This window comes from Vipera ursinii (assembly GCF_947247035.1).
Source record: "Vipera ursinii genome assembly, chromosome: 8".
Taxonomy (NCBI): domain Eukaryota; kingdom Metazoa; phylum Chordata; class Lepidosauria; order Squamata; family Viperidae; genus Vipera; species Vipera ursinii.
The window spans coordinates 5,752,978-5,766,482 of NC_139519.1; the positions used below are offsets into that span (position 1 = coordinate 5,752,978).

At 44.0% G+C, this 13,505-nt stretch overlaps 1 protein-coding gene across 1 annotated transcript in view; it reads right to left on the reverse strand.

Moving 5' to 3' along the window:
• Positions 1-10,489, reverse strand: part of ANK1 (ankyrin 1) — a 126,740-nt gene extending 116,251 nt beyond the window's left edge. The window contains exon 1 of the mRNA XM_083368327.1: positions 10,408-10,489. Within this exon, the coding sequence (XP_083224453.1) occupies positions 10,408-10,437 (30 nt within the window). The 5' untranslated portion in view covers positions 10,438-10,489. The remainder of the gene's footprint in view (positions 1-10,407) is intronic.
• Positions 10,490-13,505: the final 3,016 nt, after the last annotated feature.

A 13,505-nucleotide genomic window follows, 5' to 3' on the forward strand; every position in this document is an offset into this window, starting at 1 on the left:
TCTAGATTGTTTCTCTCCTTGGTTAGTTCCCATCCATCCACATCCTAGCTATCTCGTTTGATGAACGAATGCTGGTGCCGACACACCTCTGCCTAGAACACAGAATCAGGGCTGGAAGGGACCTTGGAGGTCTTCTAGTCCAACCCTCTGCTCAAAGCAGACCACCTTAGGCCATCCCAGCCAAATGGCTGCCCCGCCTCTTCTTAATAACCTCCAGTGATGGAGCACCCTCAACCCCAGAAGCCAAGGGGTCCCACAGGTTAATAGGTTGGTTCTCTGCTTGATAGGTTTCCATCGGTTACGTCGTGTCCTGCCCTCAGGTGCCTTGAAAAATAGGTTCACCCCCTCTTCTCTGCAACAGCCCCTCAGATACTAACTAGAACATTGCCATCATTTCTCCCCTAGGCCTTCCTTTCACTAGACTAGACCACAGAGGGGAAGGCCTGGGGGGGGGGAACCGGAAAAATTGGGGGGGGAGAGTGGTTTGTTTGTTTGTTTTTTCCATTTTTCTCCAAAGCCGTTTGGGGGGGAAGAAAAAAAAACACTGATTTCCCCCCCACACCCCAATTTTTCTGGGGTTTCCCCCCAGGCTTTCCCATCTCGAGTTAGACACACAGAATTCCTACAAGCCTTCTTCATGTGTTTTATTTATTTATTTTTTATTTATTTTTATTTTAATTCCATTTATATCCCGCCCTTCTCCAAAGACTCAGGGCGGCTTACAAGCTTAGCAGTAGCCTTCATTCTATGTATATGCCTGCTTATTAGGGCTTTCATACACCCCCCAAGCGGCATTATTACAAAGTCAGCTTAATTGCCCCCAACAATCTGGGTCCTCATTTTACCTACCTGGGCAGGATGGAAGGCTGAGTCAACCTTGAGCCTGGTGGGACTCGAACCTGCACTAATTGCAGGCAGCTGGTGTTACTTAAGGAGGCATCAGCCCACTGCTCCACCAAGGTTTTAGCCTCCAGTCTCCTAATAATATTTTGCTGTTCTTTTTGGCACTCTTTCTGGGCTCTTTTTTTTCCATCATGTGACCAGAATTCAAAAAAAGATGCCGAGACCCTAGAAAGGGTGCAATGAAGAGCAGCAAAGTGGATATAAGGAGGCTGATCTGGAGATAATATAAATGTTATAGACCAGACATGTCAAACACAAGGCCTGGGGGCCAGATCCGTCCCGCGAAGTGGTTTCATGCGGCCCGCGAAGCCATCCTGGAAACAGTGAGGGAATGGCCCCACTGCCTTGGCCCTGGCCCAGAGACCCTGCTTCTGCCAGAGACCCTCAGATCTGTCCCACTCCTGCCCAGACCCCCATAGGCACCCTTAATGCGAATGATGTAGACCTGGCCATGCCCACCCAGTAGGCCATACGCACTCCAGCCATGCCCACCCAGTAGGCCATACCCACCCGGCCCCTTGAAGGCAACCACAATGCTGATGCGGCCCTCAATGAAATTGAGTTTGACACCCCTGTTATAGATGATAAGGAGAGACTATAAGGAGATAGATCTGGAGGCTAAATCGTATGAGGAACCTCAAGAAGAAATCCTGCTCTTGGTTGTCGGGGGCTTTGTCCACATGGCCTCCTAACATTATTTTCCACTCAGCCATAAAGAAGCTGCCAGGTCCAGCTTTCAGACAAACACACCTTGCATTTATTGTGGGTCCAAGTGAGCTTCTCCGATGCTAATTCCAGCTTAACTCCCCAAGCCCAAACACATTCAACACTGCCCCCTAATGGTCACACAGACCCATGGCACCAGCAGTTTTAATGGCTGTATATTTCAGTGTCGCATTACACAACTCCCCACCCCTCCCCACCCCAGATCCCTTACTAAGACTTTAATAGCAGCTGTGAGCTACTCTCTCTCTTTTCTTCAGCTACTGAGAACTCAATTGCACAGCAAGTAGCCATCAATTACCACTGCTTACTGCTGGTTGACAGAAAACAGAGACCGTGTTAGGTTCAAGGTGAAAAGGTGGGCCGCCGTTACTATATAGCACGGCATTTGACGCTTGACAAGAGTATCTGAAGCCATTAAAGGGAGACTTTCCCCCAAAGGACTTGAAAATATAAAATCAGAAGATGTTTTGTTCACCTCCCGGAGCACAAGAACGAAGAAAAATGAGCTTAGTTGCACTCAGTTCAAGGCCCAAAACTTTAAAAGGGTATGAATCTGCCACAACTGCTCCTGGATAAATTATTGGAAGCAAAAACTTCTATAACTCAATCAGAACGTGTAACAATGATGTCGAGCATTTGAGCCTTTTGCTATTAGCAAAATAACAGAGTTAGAAGGGACCATGGTGGTGGTGGTGGTGATGATGATGATGACGTTGGAAGGGACCTTGGAGGTCATTTAGTCCAGGGGTAGGCAACCTTGGCTCTTTTATGACTCATGGACTTCAACTCCCAGAATTCCTGAGTCAGCTATGCTCAGGCAGGAAACCCTATAACATTTGAGACAAATGGCTGTCCAGTCTCTTCTTAAAAACTTCCAGTGTTGGAGCATTCACCACTTCTGGAGGCAGGTTGTTCCACTGGTTAATTGTTCCAACTGTCAGGAAATTCCTCCTTAGTTCTAGGTTGCTTCTCTCCTTGATTAGTTTCCATCTGTTGCTTCTTGTCCTGCTTTCAGGGGCTTTGGAGAATAGCTTGACTCCCTCTTCTTTGGGGCAGCCTCTGAGAGATTGGAACACTGCTATCATGTCACCCGTCGTCTTTCTCTTCATTAAACTACACATACCCAATTCCAGCAACCATTCCTTATATGTTTTAGACTCCAGTCCCCTAATCAACTTTGTTGCTCTTCTCTGCACCCTTTCCAGAGTCTCAACATCTTTTTTACATTGTGATGACCAAAACTGGATGCAGTATTCCAAGTGTGGCCTTACCAAGGCATTGTAAAGTGGTATTAACACTTCATGTGATCTTGATTCTAATCCCTCTGTTAATGCAGCCTAGCATTGTGTTGGCTTTTTTGGCAGCTGCAGCACACGGCTGGCTCATATTTAAGTGATTGTCCACTAGGACTCCAAGATCCCTCTCACAGTTGCAACTATTGAGCAAGGTACCACCTGTACTATAACTGTGCATTTGGTTTTTCTTGCCTAAATGTAGAACCTTATTTTTTTTCACCACTGAATTTAATTTTGTTAGATAGTGTCCAATGTTCAAGACTGTCAAAGTCTTCTAGTCCAACCCATCGCTCAGGCAGGAAATCCTATACCATTTCAGACAAAGCGTTGTGCAATCTTTTTTAAAAAAAACTCCAGTGTTGGAGCACCCACAAGTTGTTCCACTGATTAATTGTTCTCACTGTCAGGACATTTCTCCTTAGTTCTAGGCTGCTTCTCTCCTTGATTAATTTCCACCCATTGCTTTAGAGAATAGCTTGACTCCCTCTTCTTTGTGTCAATCCCTCAAATATTGGAACACTGCTATCATGTCACTCCTAGTCCTTTTTCCCCCATTAAATTAGATATACCCAATTCCTGCCACTATTCTTCATATGTTTTAGCCTCCAAGCCCCTAATCAACTTTGTTCCTCTTCTTTTATATCTTGATGACCAAACTGGATGCAATCTTGGCCGGTAACACTTATGCCCCTCTTTATTTGTAATATTTTTATTTGGTACTACAATGCTTTCAATACATGTGGGGTGATGTGAAAGACATACATAAGGATACTGAACTGGAATTCTGAATCCTGACAACAAAAATAATGTTTAAAAAAGCATTTTCTACTGGTAACATTAATCACTTTGTTTAAATTCAGTCTTCAAAGTTGAAATCAGAAAGTTTGTTCCCATTCATACACCTCATTACAGCATGGTAGCAACAGACAATTATAATTATCTACCCCAAATATTGAAAAGCTTTGGTCTTATGGTGTAAAATCATTGCAATGGTTCTTTTCCCTTATATATGCCTCAAAGACATGCATGTGCAGAAAAGTGAATTAAAAGAGCCAATTAAAACAAATATGCAGGTTCAGAATACAGAATAACAGAATTGGAAGGGACCTTGGAGGTCTTCTAGTCCAACCCCCTGCTCAAGCAGGAGACACTCTACCACGTCAGATCCTTGGTGGAGCAGTGGGCTAATGCCTCCTTAAGTAACACCAGCTGCCTGCAATTAGTGCAGGTTCGAGTCCCACCAGGCTCAAGGTTGACTCAGCCTTCCATCCTTCCGAGGTAGGTAAAATGAGGACCCAGATTGTTGGGGGCAATTAAGCTGACTTTGTAATAATGCCGCTTGGGGGGGGGGTGTGAAAGCCCTAACAAGCAGGCATATACATAGAATGAAGGCTACTGCTAAGCTTGTAAGCCGCCCTGAGTCTTTGGAGAAGGGCGGGATATAAATGGAATTAAAATAAAAATAAATAAATAAATTGTCCAATCTCCTCTTAAAAACATCCAATCTCTTCTTAATAACCTCCCGTGACGGAGGACCCATAACGTCTGGAGGCAAGCTGTTTCACGGATTGTTACAGTCAGGAAATTTCTCCTTAATTCTAGGTTGGATGCCTGAGTGCACAAGCTGTCAGCCAGTGGAAAAGGCTACCACAATAAACAGCTGCCATTTTTCACATTTACAACTGTTGCGGCACCCCTTCCTGTAACGTGATCAAAACTGGCAACTGACTCCTACGTATGACGGTCGTGGCGTCCCGGGGGTGTGTGTCACGTGATCCCACCTTCTGACAAGCAAGGTCAACGGGGGAGGCCATATTCACTTAACAAGCACGTTACTATCTTAACAACTGCAGTGATTCACTTAACAACTGTGGCAAGAAATGTCATAAAAGGGGGAGCGAAGCTTGCCATACTCAAAAAAAAAAATGTCTGGAGCCAGGACAAAAATTTAGATTAGTTTCATTTCTACTGAACGGAAAATATTGTTCCTCAAACTCCATATTTAATAACTTCCACATTACAAATTTTTATTAAGTATTTTTTTTTAAATTCTGAAAAGACTGTGTCTAGGACTTTGAGGGACCAAACTGGTCCCAGAAATACAGGTTGCACCCCCTGCCTGGAGAAACATCGACACGGGCTGAGCATTTAGCTAGGAAACCTGAACCATTTGTCAAAGTGGGGTGGCAGACCAAATTCACTGGCATGGCAGAAGACCTCGATTCACAGAAATCCTTTGTCCTAAGAAGCAACTGAGAAAATGCGCCAGTTTGTGGGAATGTCCATCACTTCCTCTCATAGTTACAAAAGGGTGGTCTCCTGGGAACAAGTTCTCCCCTCCTACGATTGGGAGTAGCCTACAGCAGGGGTCCTCAACCTTGGCAACTTTAAGACTTGTGGACTTCAACTCCCAGAATTCTGGGAGTTGAAGTCCACAAAAGCTGGCTGAGGAATCCTGGGAGTTGAAGTCCACAAAAGCTGGCTGAGGAATCCTGGGAGTTGAAGTCCACAAGTCTTAAAGTTGCCAAGGTTGAGGACCCCTGGCCTACAGTACTTGGGTAGGTTTTTAGTGACAGGCAGTTATCTTACATTCTCCTAAAGAGCTACTCAAGGACCTAAGTTTTGTCCTTGTTGGGGCCTCTCACAGAAAACTTGACAACTGTTTGCCACCGATAAGAGCCATCAGAGCTGGACAGGCATTTGGGTTTGTCTGCCTCTTGCCCAAGACACCTCAAGCAATGCTCCACAGCTACTCAACCCCACATTTACAACATTCCACAAGACTCCATCAAGACGAGTAGAATCCAACCATGAACTTAGCACACTGGACTTTCAGAAGACTTCAGTTGGTTGATTATCTAAATAATGTCTGCAGCTCCTAAATAGCCCAACCTGGCTCCATTACAAATGTTAGCTTTTTGAGAAAAGGAGAAATGCCTGAAATTGTTCCCCAGAACTCTTGAGAAACATTTTCTCTTTTGTTCATGATTTAACAGTATAAAAAGCCACCCATGTTTCTAACAATTCTGTTGTTTTTTCCTTCTGTCTTTTGTACCTGCTTTAGCAGATCTCACAGTCTTGTTCTTACCTATGTTAATTATTTGCTTTAATTGGGTTGTTTATATTCCCTTGTAATACAGATAGTCCTTGGCCTATGACTGCCCAAAATTTCTGTTGCTATGGGAAACATTTGTTAAGTGAGTCTTGCCCTACTTTACAACCTATCTTGCCACGGTTATTAAGTGAATCACTGCAGTTGTTAAGTTAGTAACATGATTGTTAAGTGAATCGGGTCACCAAAGGGGATCCCAGGACATTGCAACTACCATAAACACAAGCAATTTGCCAAACATCTGAATTTTGATCACCTGACCACGGGGATGCTGTAACAGTCGTTAAGTGTGAAAAACGGTCGTAAGTCACTTTTTTCAGTGCTGTTGTAACTTTGGTCACTGAACAACCTGGTGTAAGTTGAGGATTACCTAAGATTGGTAGTCCATCCAGTGACCATCCAGAGTCACCTTGAGCGAGGCGGGCAGCCATGTAAAATTTGATAAATAACACACCATCCCTTTAAAGCAGACATATCAAACTCGTGATGTCACATGACGTCGCACGACGTATCGGGACGGTTTTGCCAATCCCAGCAATGGGGTGGGCGTGGCTTCCGCGTGACGCATCCGGCTCGTAGGCTGGCAGTTTGACACCCCTGCTTTAAAGGAAGATTCCTTTGACTCAGCCTTTGACCAATAATAGTAATTGGAAAAGCAAAAGCCATGCAACATTACAACTCAGGCTTGCAGGAACCAATTTTGCAACTAGAAAAATCTGCCACTTCCCCAGATTTAAAACCGAGCTCGCTCTTGCTTGCCAAAGTAGTGTAATATCTAGGTGTTTGTCCTCATTTTTTTTCATTCAGAATTATTCTTTCCACGTCGAGTGTGCAACAAAGAGCTGATTACAATTAAACAGCAGGGCTTCACAACCAGTGTAGTGGTATCCCACAGGGGGAAGAGGTCTTCCAGAAGAGGTCAAGAAAATCCAACATCTTTCTTACATGTGCAAACTTGACTTGACTTTGTTATCTCTCTCTCTCTCTCTCTCTCTCTCACACACACACACACACACACACCCACACACACACACCCATGGGCCGAATGCATCACATGCAGACCACGCCCACCTTGGTTCCACAAAGGTAAAAACCATCATGATACATCATGTGATGTGATCAAGTTTGACACCTGTGATCTGTCTGTATTCATTTATCTATCTCTATTTCTCTCTCTCTCTCTTTATTCATCTGTCTGTCTATCTATCTATCTATCTATCTATCTCCCTCTCTCTCTTTCACCTATGGACATCCCTGTCAGTCACTCCATAGGCTGGCCAGACTGAGGAAGCACAATTGCAATATGCATGGATGGTCATCTGGTGCAGTCTTCAGCTTAATAGATAGCCGACTACTGTTTAAATATCTCCAACTACAGAATGCTTGTGAATGTTATCCACCTAGAGCCTTTGGGAAGGGACAACATACACATTAAATAAACAAAAATGTAACCAAACAACAGACTGGTGGTAGCACTTATCATCCAACTGGTTTCCAGACTGATTCTCATTCATTTTAAAAGCCAAGGTATCTTTCAAAGTGAATTTGCATAGAAAACTAGACTGTGGCAAACCGATACATCAGCATCATCTTTACTTTCCAGCGGTACCCCAGGACCCAACCTGATTTCCCAGAAGTCTTAAAAGTGAAAAAGGGTAGGTGATGTTATTTTAAAGTTTTGTTTGAAGAACGTCCCCAGCTTAGGAAGAAAGATACAGACAAGTTACAGAACAAGAAGCAACGGATGGAAACTGATCAAGGAGAGAAGCAACCTAGAACTAAGGAGAAACTTCCTGACAGTTGCAACAATTCATCAGTGGAACAGCCTGCCTTCAGAAGTTGTGGATGCTCCAACACTGGAGGTTTGTAAAAAAAGGTTTTTAAGAAAAGATTGGACAACCATTTGTCTGAAATGGCAGGGTCTCTGCTTGAGCAGGGGATTGGACTAGAAGACCTCCAAGGTCCCCTCCATTTCTGTTAAGCTGGGTGGGAGGAAGGAGCGTTGGATCAAGGAGTGACCTCAACAAAGTGCTTTTGAATAAATGGTTACCTTGGGACCGAATAAACTCCTCCTTGTACATTTCAAGTATAAATATTTTGAGCACATAATTCAAAGGCAAGAGTCACCGGAGAAGATCCTGATGCTTAGGACAGTCACTAGCTATCAAGCATGACAGCGAAAGATGACTAGGTGGATAGAGACTATTCATGATGACACCAGCAGGAGCCGATTAAAAAAAACCAAGCTATTCTTGGCAGGGAATCCTGATTAAATGACATCCGTTGGGTAATGGAGAGATAGAAGGAACTGAGAGACTGAACACGAAGAGAAGAGGCTCTTCAAGGATGGCCCTTGGTCCCTCAATTATCAAATGGAACCAACAGCAACAAATTTCTCTCCTGCCATTTTCAGAAATGTCCCAGAGAGTTGGGCTCCATTTTTAAGGGAACAAATAAGGAAAGAGGATGCAATAATTGGGGTCTGCCACCTTGACCTCCAAGGGATCTCTGGATAGGCTCTCTCGCTCAACTCCTGCCTCCCACCTTTTCACTCTAAAGACCAATCAGGCACCTTGGAAGAGAAGTCAAAACGAACTGAAATTGTTGGATCCTACTCATTGCAGATTAATTCCAACCCTTCTCCTCAGTTTATTCAGTGTAATACAGGGCTGTCCAAACGTGGCATCTTTGAGTCTTGTGGACTTCAATTCCTAGAATTCCCCAGCTAAAAGGTGTCAAAATCAGCCCCCACAGTTGAATAGATGGAAGAGAGGAAAAACCTACAGAGGTTGGCTTAGAATAATAATAATAATAATAATAATAATAATAATAATAATAATAATAATAATAATAATAATAATAATGAGGAGGAGGAGGAGGAGGAGGAGGAGGAGGAGGAGGAGGAGAAGTAGTAGTAGTAGTAGTGGGAAGGGATCTTGGAGGTCATCTAGGCCAACCCCCTGCCCCTGCCCAGGCAGGAAACCCTATACTATTTCAGACAAATGGCTGTCCAGTCTCTTCTTAGAAACTTCCAGTGTTGGAGCATCCACAGCTTCTGGAGGCAGGTTGTTCCATTGGCTAATTGTTCTGACTGTCAGGAAATTTCTCCTGAGTTCTAGGTTGCTTCTCTCCTTGATTAGTTTCCATCTGTTGCTTCTTGTCCTGCCTTCAGGTGCTTTGGAGAACAGCTTGACTCCCTCTTCTTTGGGGCAGCCCCTGAGATATTGGAAGGCTGCTATCATGTCCCCCCTCATCCTTCTCTTCATTAAACTAGACATACCCAATTCCAGCAACCTTTCCTTATACATTTTAGCCTCCAGTCCCCTAATCATCTTTGTTGCTCTTCTCTGCACTCTTTCTAGTTTGTAAAGCATGAATTATAGTTTAGTAATGCGCATCCAACCAAGCGTAGCTCAGTCAGCAAGCCATGATTCAAATAAGGACTTAGTGTGAGGTAGGAACCAATCCTACCCCTTTCCAGTTCATACAACTAACTCTTAAGCCGTGACAAAGCTGATCTTGGCTTAACATTTGAGAATCCAAACACTGCTTTGTAATCCATGGCTTAATTTAAGGTGCCTAAAAGGAGCCTCTGTGACATATTCAACAAACCATGCTTCAGACTGGTTTAATTCAAGACATAAACCTTGCCAGTAAATTTGTAGAAGTGAACTGCTATTGTCCCAAAGGGGCGTTTCCAAAAGGAAACTGGACTTTGTTGGGTTTTTTTCTTTGAAAATGTTTCGTTTCTCATCCAAAAACCAAAAAGAAAGAAAGAAAGAAAGAAAGAAAGAAAGAAAGAAAGAAAGAAAGAAAGAAAGAAAGAAAGAAAGAAAATAATAAATAAATAAATAAGAAAGAAAGAAAGAAAGAAAGAAAGAAAGAAAATAATAAAAAAAAGAAAGAAAGAAAGAAAGAAAGAAAGAAAGAAAGAAAGAAAGAAAGAAAGAAAGAAAGAAAGAAAGAAAGTCCAGTTGCCTTTTGAAAAAGCACCTTTGGGACAACCATGACCTGGATGACTGAGAATCTCCATAGACATCGAACTGCTACTGTCTACTTCAACCCAGAAGCAAAATGCCCTTTTTTGCGTGATGCCTTCAGTCACTGACTCTTGCTATATACCGGTAGCTTTCCAGGTCTTCATAGCTTCTGTCTTTTTCTTAACCCCAAAAGAAGAAAAGGTTGAATGAGGCTGGCTTGAAATACTGCAATAAGATTGCAATTTGCCAGCTTCACTCAAAACATGTTTCTGTAAACCATGGTTTGCTAACTACACTGCTTCAGAGCGGCTAAGGAACACTGAAGTCCATCCAACCCCGTGATGGCTGAAGACAAAAGTGAAAACCACCATCCCACGTTCCAGATACTTACCCCACAGGGCCACCTGAAACTGGACATCATGTTCCCTTCCTTGCACACCCTTTCCGTTGGCACACGTACACGAGCAAAGACTCTACTAGCTCAAGCTCTTCAGGCTAAGCAGGGGCAGGCCTTTATCTCCAGGTGCCGGCTGGCCACGATGGGAGGAGTCACATTCTGGGCTCTGGAGATTAGAGAAGATCAGCAGTTCCAACCCACAGAATGGCCCCCAAGTAACAGGTTGCTCAAATGTTGGCAAGCAGCAGCTTTTCCTAAGTTGGAATGCCCATTTCTTCTCCAAACATATCCATCATCCCCCGCATGTATGGATTAGCCTTAATTGGGGGGGGGAGTGAACCCAGCCTGTTTTGTTATTTTATGGCTCAGTTTATCGTGTAAGCCAAGAAAAGGATCAATTCGGCTTTAAAATGTTGTGTGAAATCAGACTGATTCATCAACCTAGATCTATCTATCTAACTATCTATCTATCTCTACCTGTCTACCTCTGTCTGTCTATCTATCTATCTGTATCTGTCTATCTCTATCATCTATCTATCTGTATCTGTCTATCTCTGTCTATCTATCTATCTTATGCATAAAATAGTTATATTACTATTCTTACTATACTATTATAAAGGTAAAGGTAAAAGTTCCCCCGCACATGCGTGCTAGTCGTTTCCGACTCTAGGGGCCGGTGCTCATCTCCGTTTCAAAGCCGAAGAGCCAGCGCTTGTCCGAGGACGTCTCCGTGGTCATGTGGCCGGCATGACTAGACGCCAAAGGCGCACGGAATGCTGTTACCTTCCCACCGGAGTGGTCCCTATTTTTCTACTTGCATTTTTACGTGCTTTCGAACTGCTAGGTTGGCAGAAGCTGGGACAAGTAACAAGCGCTCACTCTGTTACACGGCACTCGGGATTCGACCCGCCAGACTGCCATCTAATCGACAAGCTCAGTGTCCTAACCAACTGAGCCACCGCGTACCTTTATACTATTATACTATTACTATATTACAGATATAGAGAATGTGACTATATATTGCATATATTACAAAATATATAGTACTACATTATAATATCTAATGTACACAGCCACTTGTCTGAAATGGTATAGGGCAGGCATTTCGAACTGCCAGCCCATGGCCCGGATGCGTCACACCAAAACCACGCCCAGCCCATTGCCGGCAATGGGGAAAATGTCTCGATACGTCGCACAACGTCACATGACGTCGAGAGTTTGACATGCCCAGTATAGGGTCTCATGCTTGAGCAGGGGTTGGACTAGAACACAGGTCTGCAACCCGCGGCTCCGGAGCCGCATGCGGCTCTTTCAGCTGTCTCCTGTGGCTCCCAGTCCTCTGCCATGTGCAGCCCCCCCCCCCAAAAAAAGTGGGAGTGAAAAAGTTCAACCAATCAATTCAAATATGCAGGGTAGGTACATATCTCACCTTGGCTCCACTCTTCAGTCAAACCCTGTTCTGCACATGCGCGCAGGTACGCACATGTGCGCAGGTACGTGCATGTGCACACATTTTTTGCGGCTCCCAGTTTTTCCTTTTGTGAGGGAACCGGTTCCGAGTGGCTCTTTCACTGTTTCAGGTTGCTGACCCCTGGACTAGAAGACCTCCAAGGTCCCTTCCATCTCTATTCTGAATTGAGCATATATAACTGTATTGCATATTTATCGGGGGGGGGGTTTAATATTTTGACAACTCAATCTGGGCATATCAGTTTCCTGGGAATAAATTTGCATTTATATATTTTATTTTTGGACTCTCAAAGAAGTCCATGGCACAGTTAGGTAAGAAACCCATCTAAATATTTTTGAATAGCTTGCACGCTCCATCCATTCTTCTGGAGTTTGAGCCAGTTGTCTCACTGTTGGGAATCTAGAACATAGAATAACAGGGATGGAAGTGACCTTGGAGGTCTTCTAGTTAAACCCTCTGTTCAACCAAGTGACCTACACAATTCTGGAAAAATGGCTGTCTAGTACAGGGGTAGCCAACCTCACCTCTTTTATGACTCATGGACTTCAACTCCCAGAATTCCTGAGTCAGCTCACTCAGGAATTCTGGGAGTTGAAGTCCATGAGTCATAAAAGAGCCAAGGTTGCCTACCCCTGTTCTAGTCTGTTATTGAAAACCTTCAGTGATGGAGCACTCACAATTTCCAGAGAAAAGCCCATTTCGTTCCTCTGAACTTTTATATTTCCTGACTGGTCACTCATCACAGGATGACTGAATGCTGGAATACCTAGCTGGGGAATTCTGGGAGTTGACACCCACTCCTCTTACATTTGTCAAGGTTAGAAAACCCTGATCTACAAACATTCATCTTTATCTTTGTCCTTGCTCTCAATTGCCCTCACCAGCAATGTGGATCTTTCTTCCTCGGCCTTATGTTGATAGAACAGAGAATAATAGGGTTGGAAGGGATCTTTGAGGTCTTCTAGTCCAACCCCCTGCTCAAGCAGGAGATGCAGCAGTGGACCTGCTTTCTCTCTGTGCACTCATTAATTCCTTCCATTCGCACTGGAAAAGGGAACCCCTTGGGCACAACACCTCCTTCCAAAGCCTTCAGATAATTCAGGCCGACTGTATTCAGCAACTTACAGTGAGGTTAGAGGCTGCTGTTATCTGCAGAGGCAGAAATCCTGATCCTTGGTCACGCCAGGGTGTGTCAGAATCCTAGGCGCTTCTTTTTAAAGAAAAAGAAAGAACCCACTTTACAACAAATAGCTACTTCAAAGCTTGCTTTTTTAAAAAAAAAATTGAGCAATAATTTCTGTCGTAACAGAAAACGCTTTTCACAAAAACTTGTCATAACAGAGACTAAAACGTGAAGAACGATTGCAGGAACTGGTACGGCTAGTCTAGAGAAGAGAAGTGACAGGATAGCAGGCTTCCAATTATTTGAGGGGTTGCCCCAAAGAAGAGGGAGAGGGGGGGGGTCAACCTATTCTCCAAAGCACCTGAAGGCAAGACAAGAAGTAACGGATGGAAACTAATTCAGGTGAGATGAAGCAACCTGGAATTAAGGAGCGACTTCTAACAGCGGGAACAATCCACCAGTGGAACAGCTGGCCACCAGAAGTTGCGAGCGCTTCAT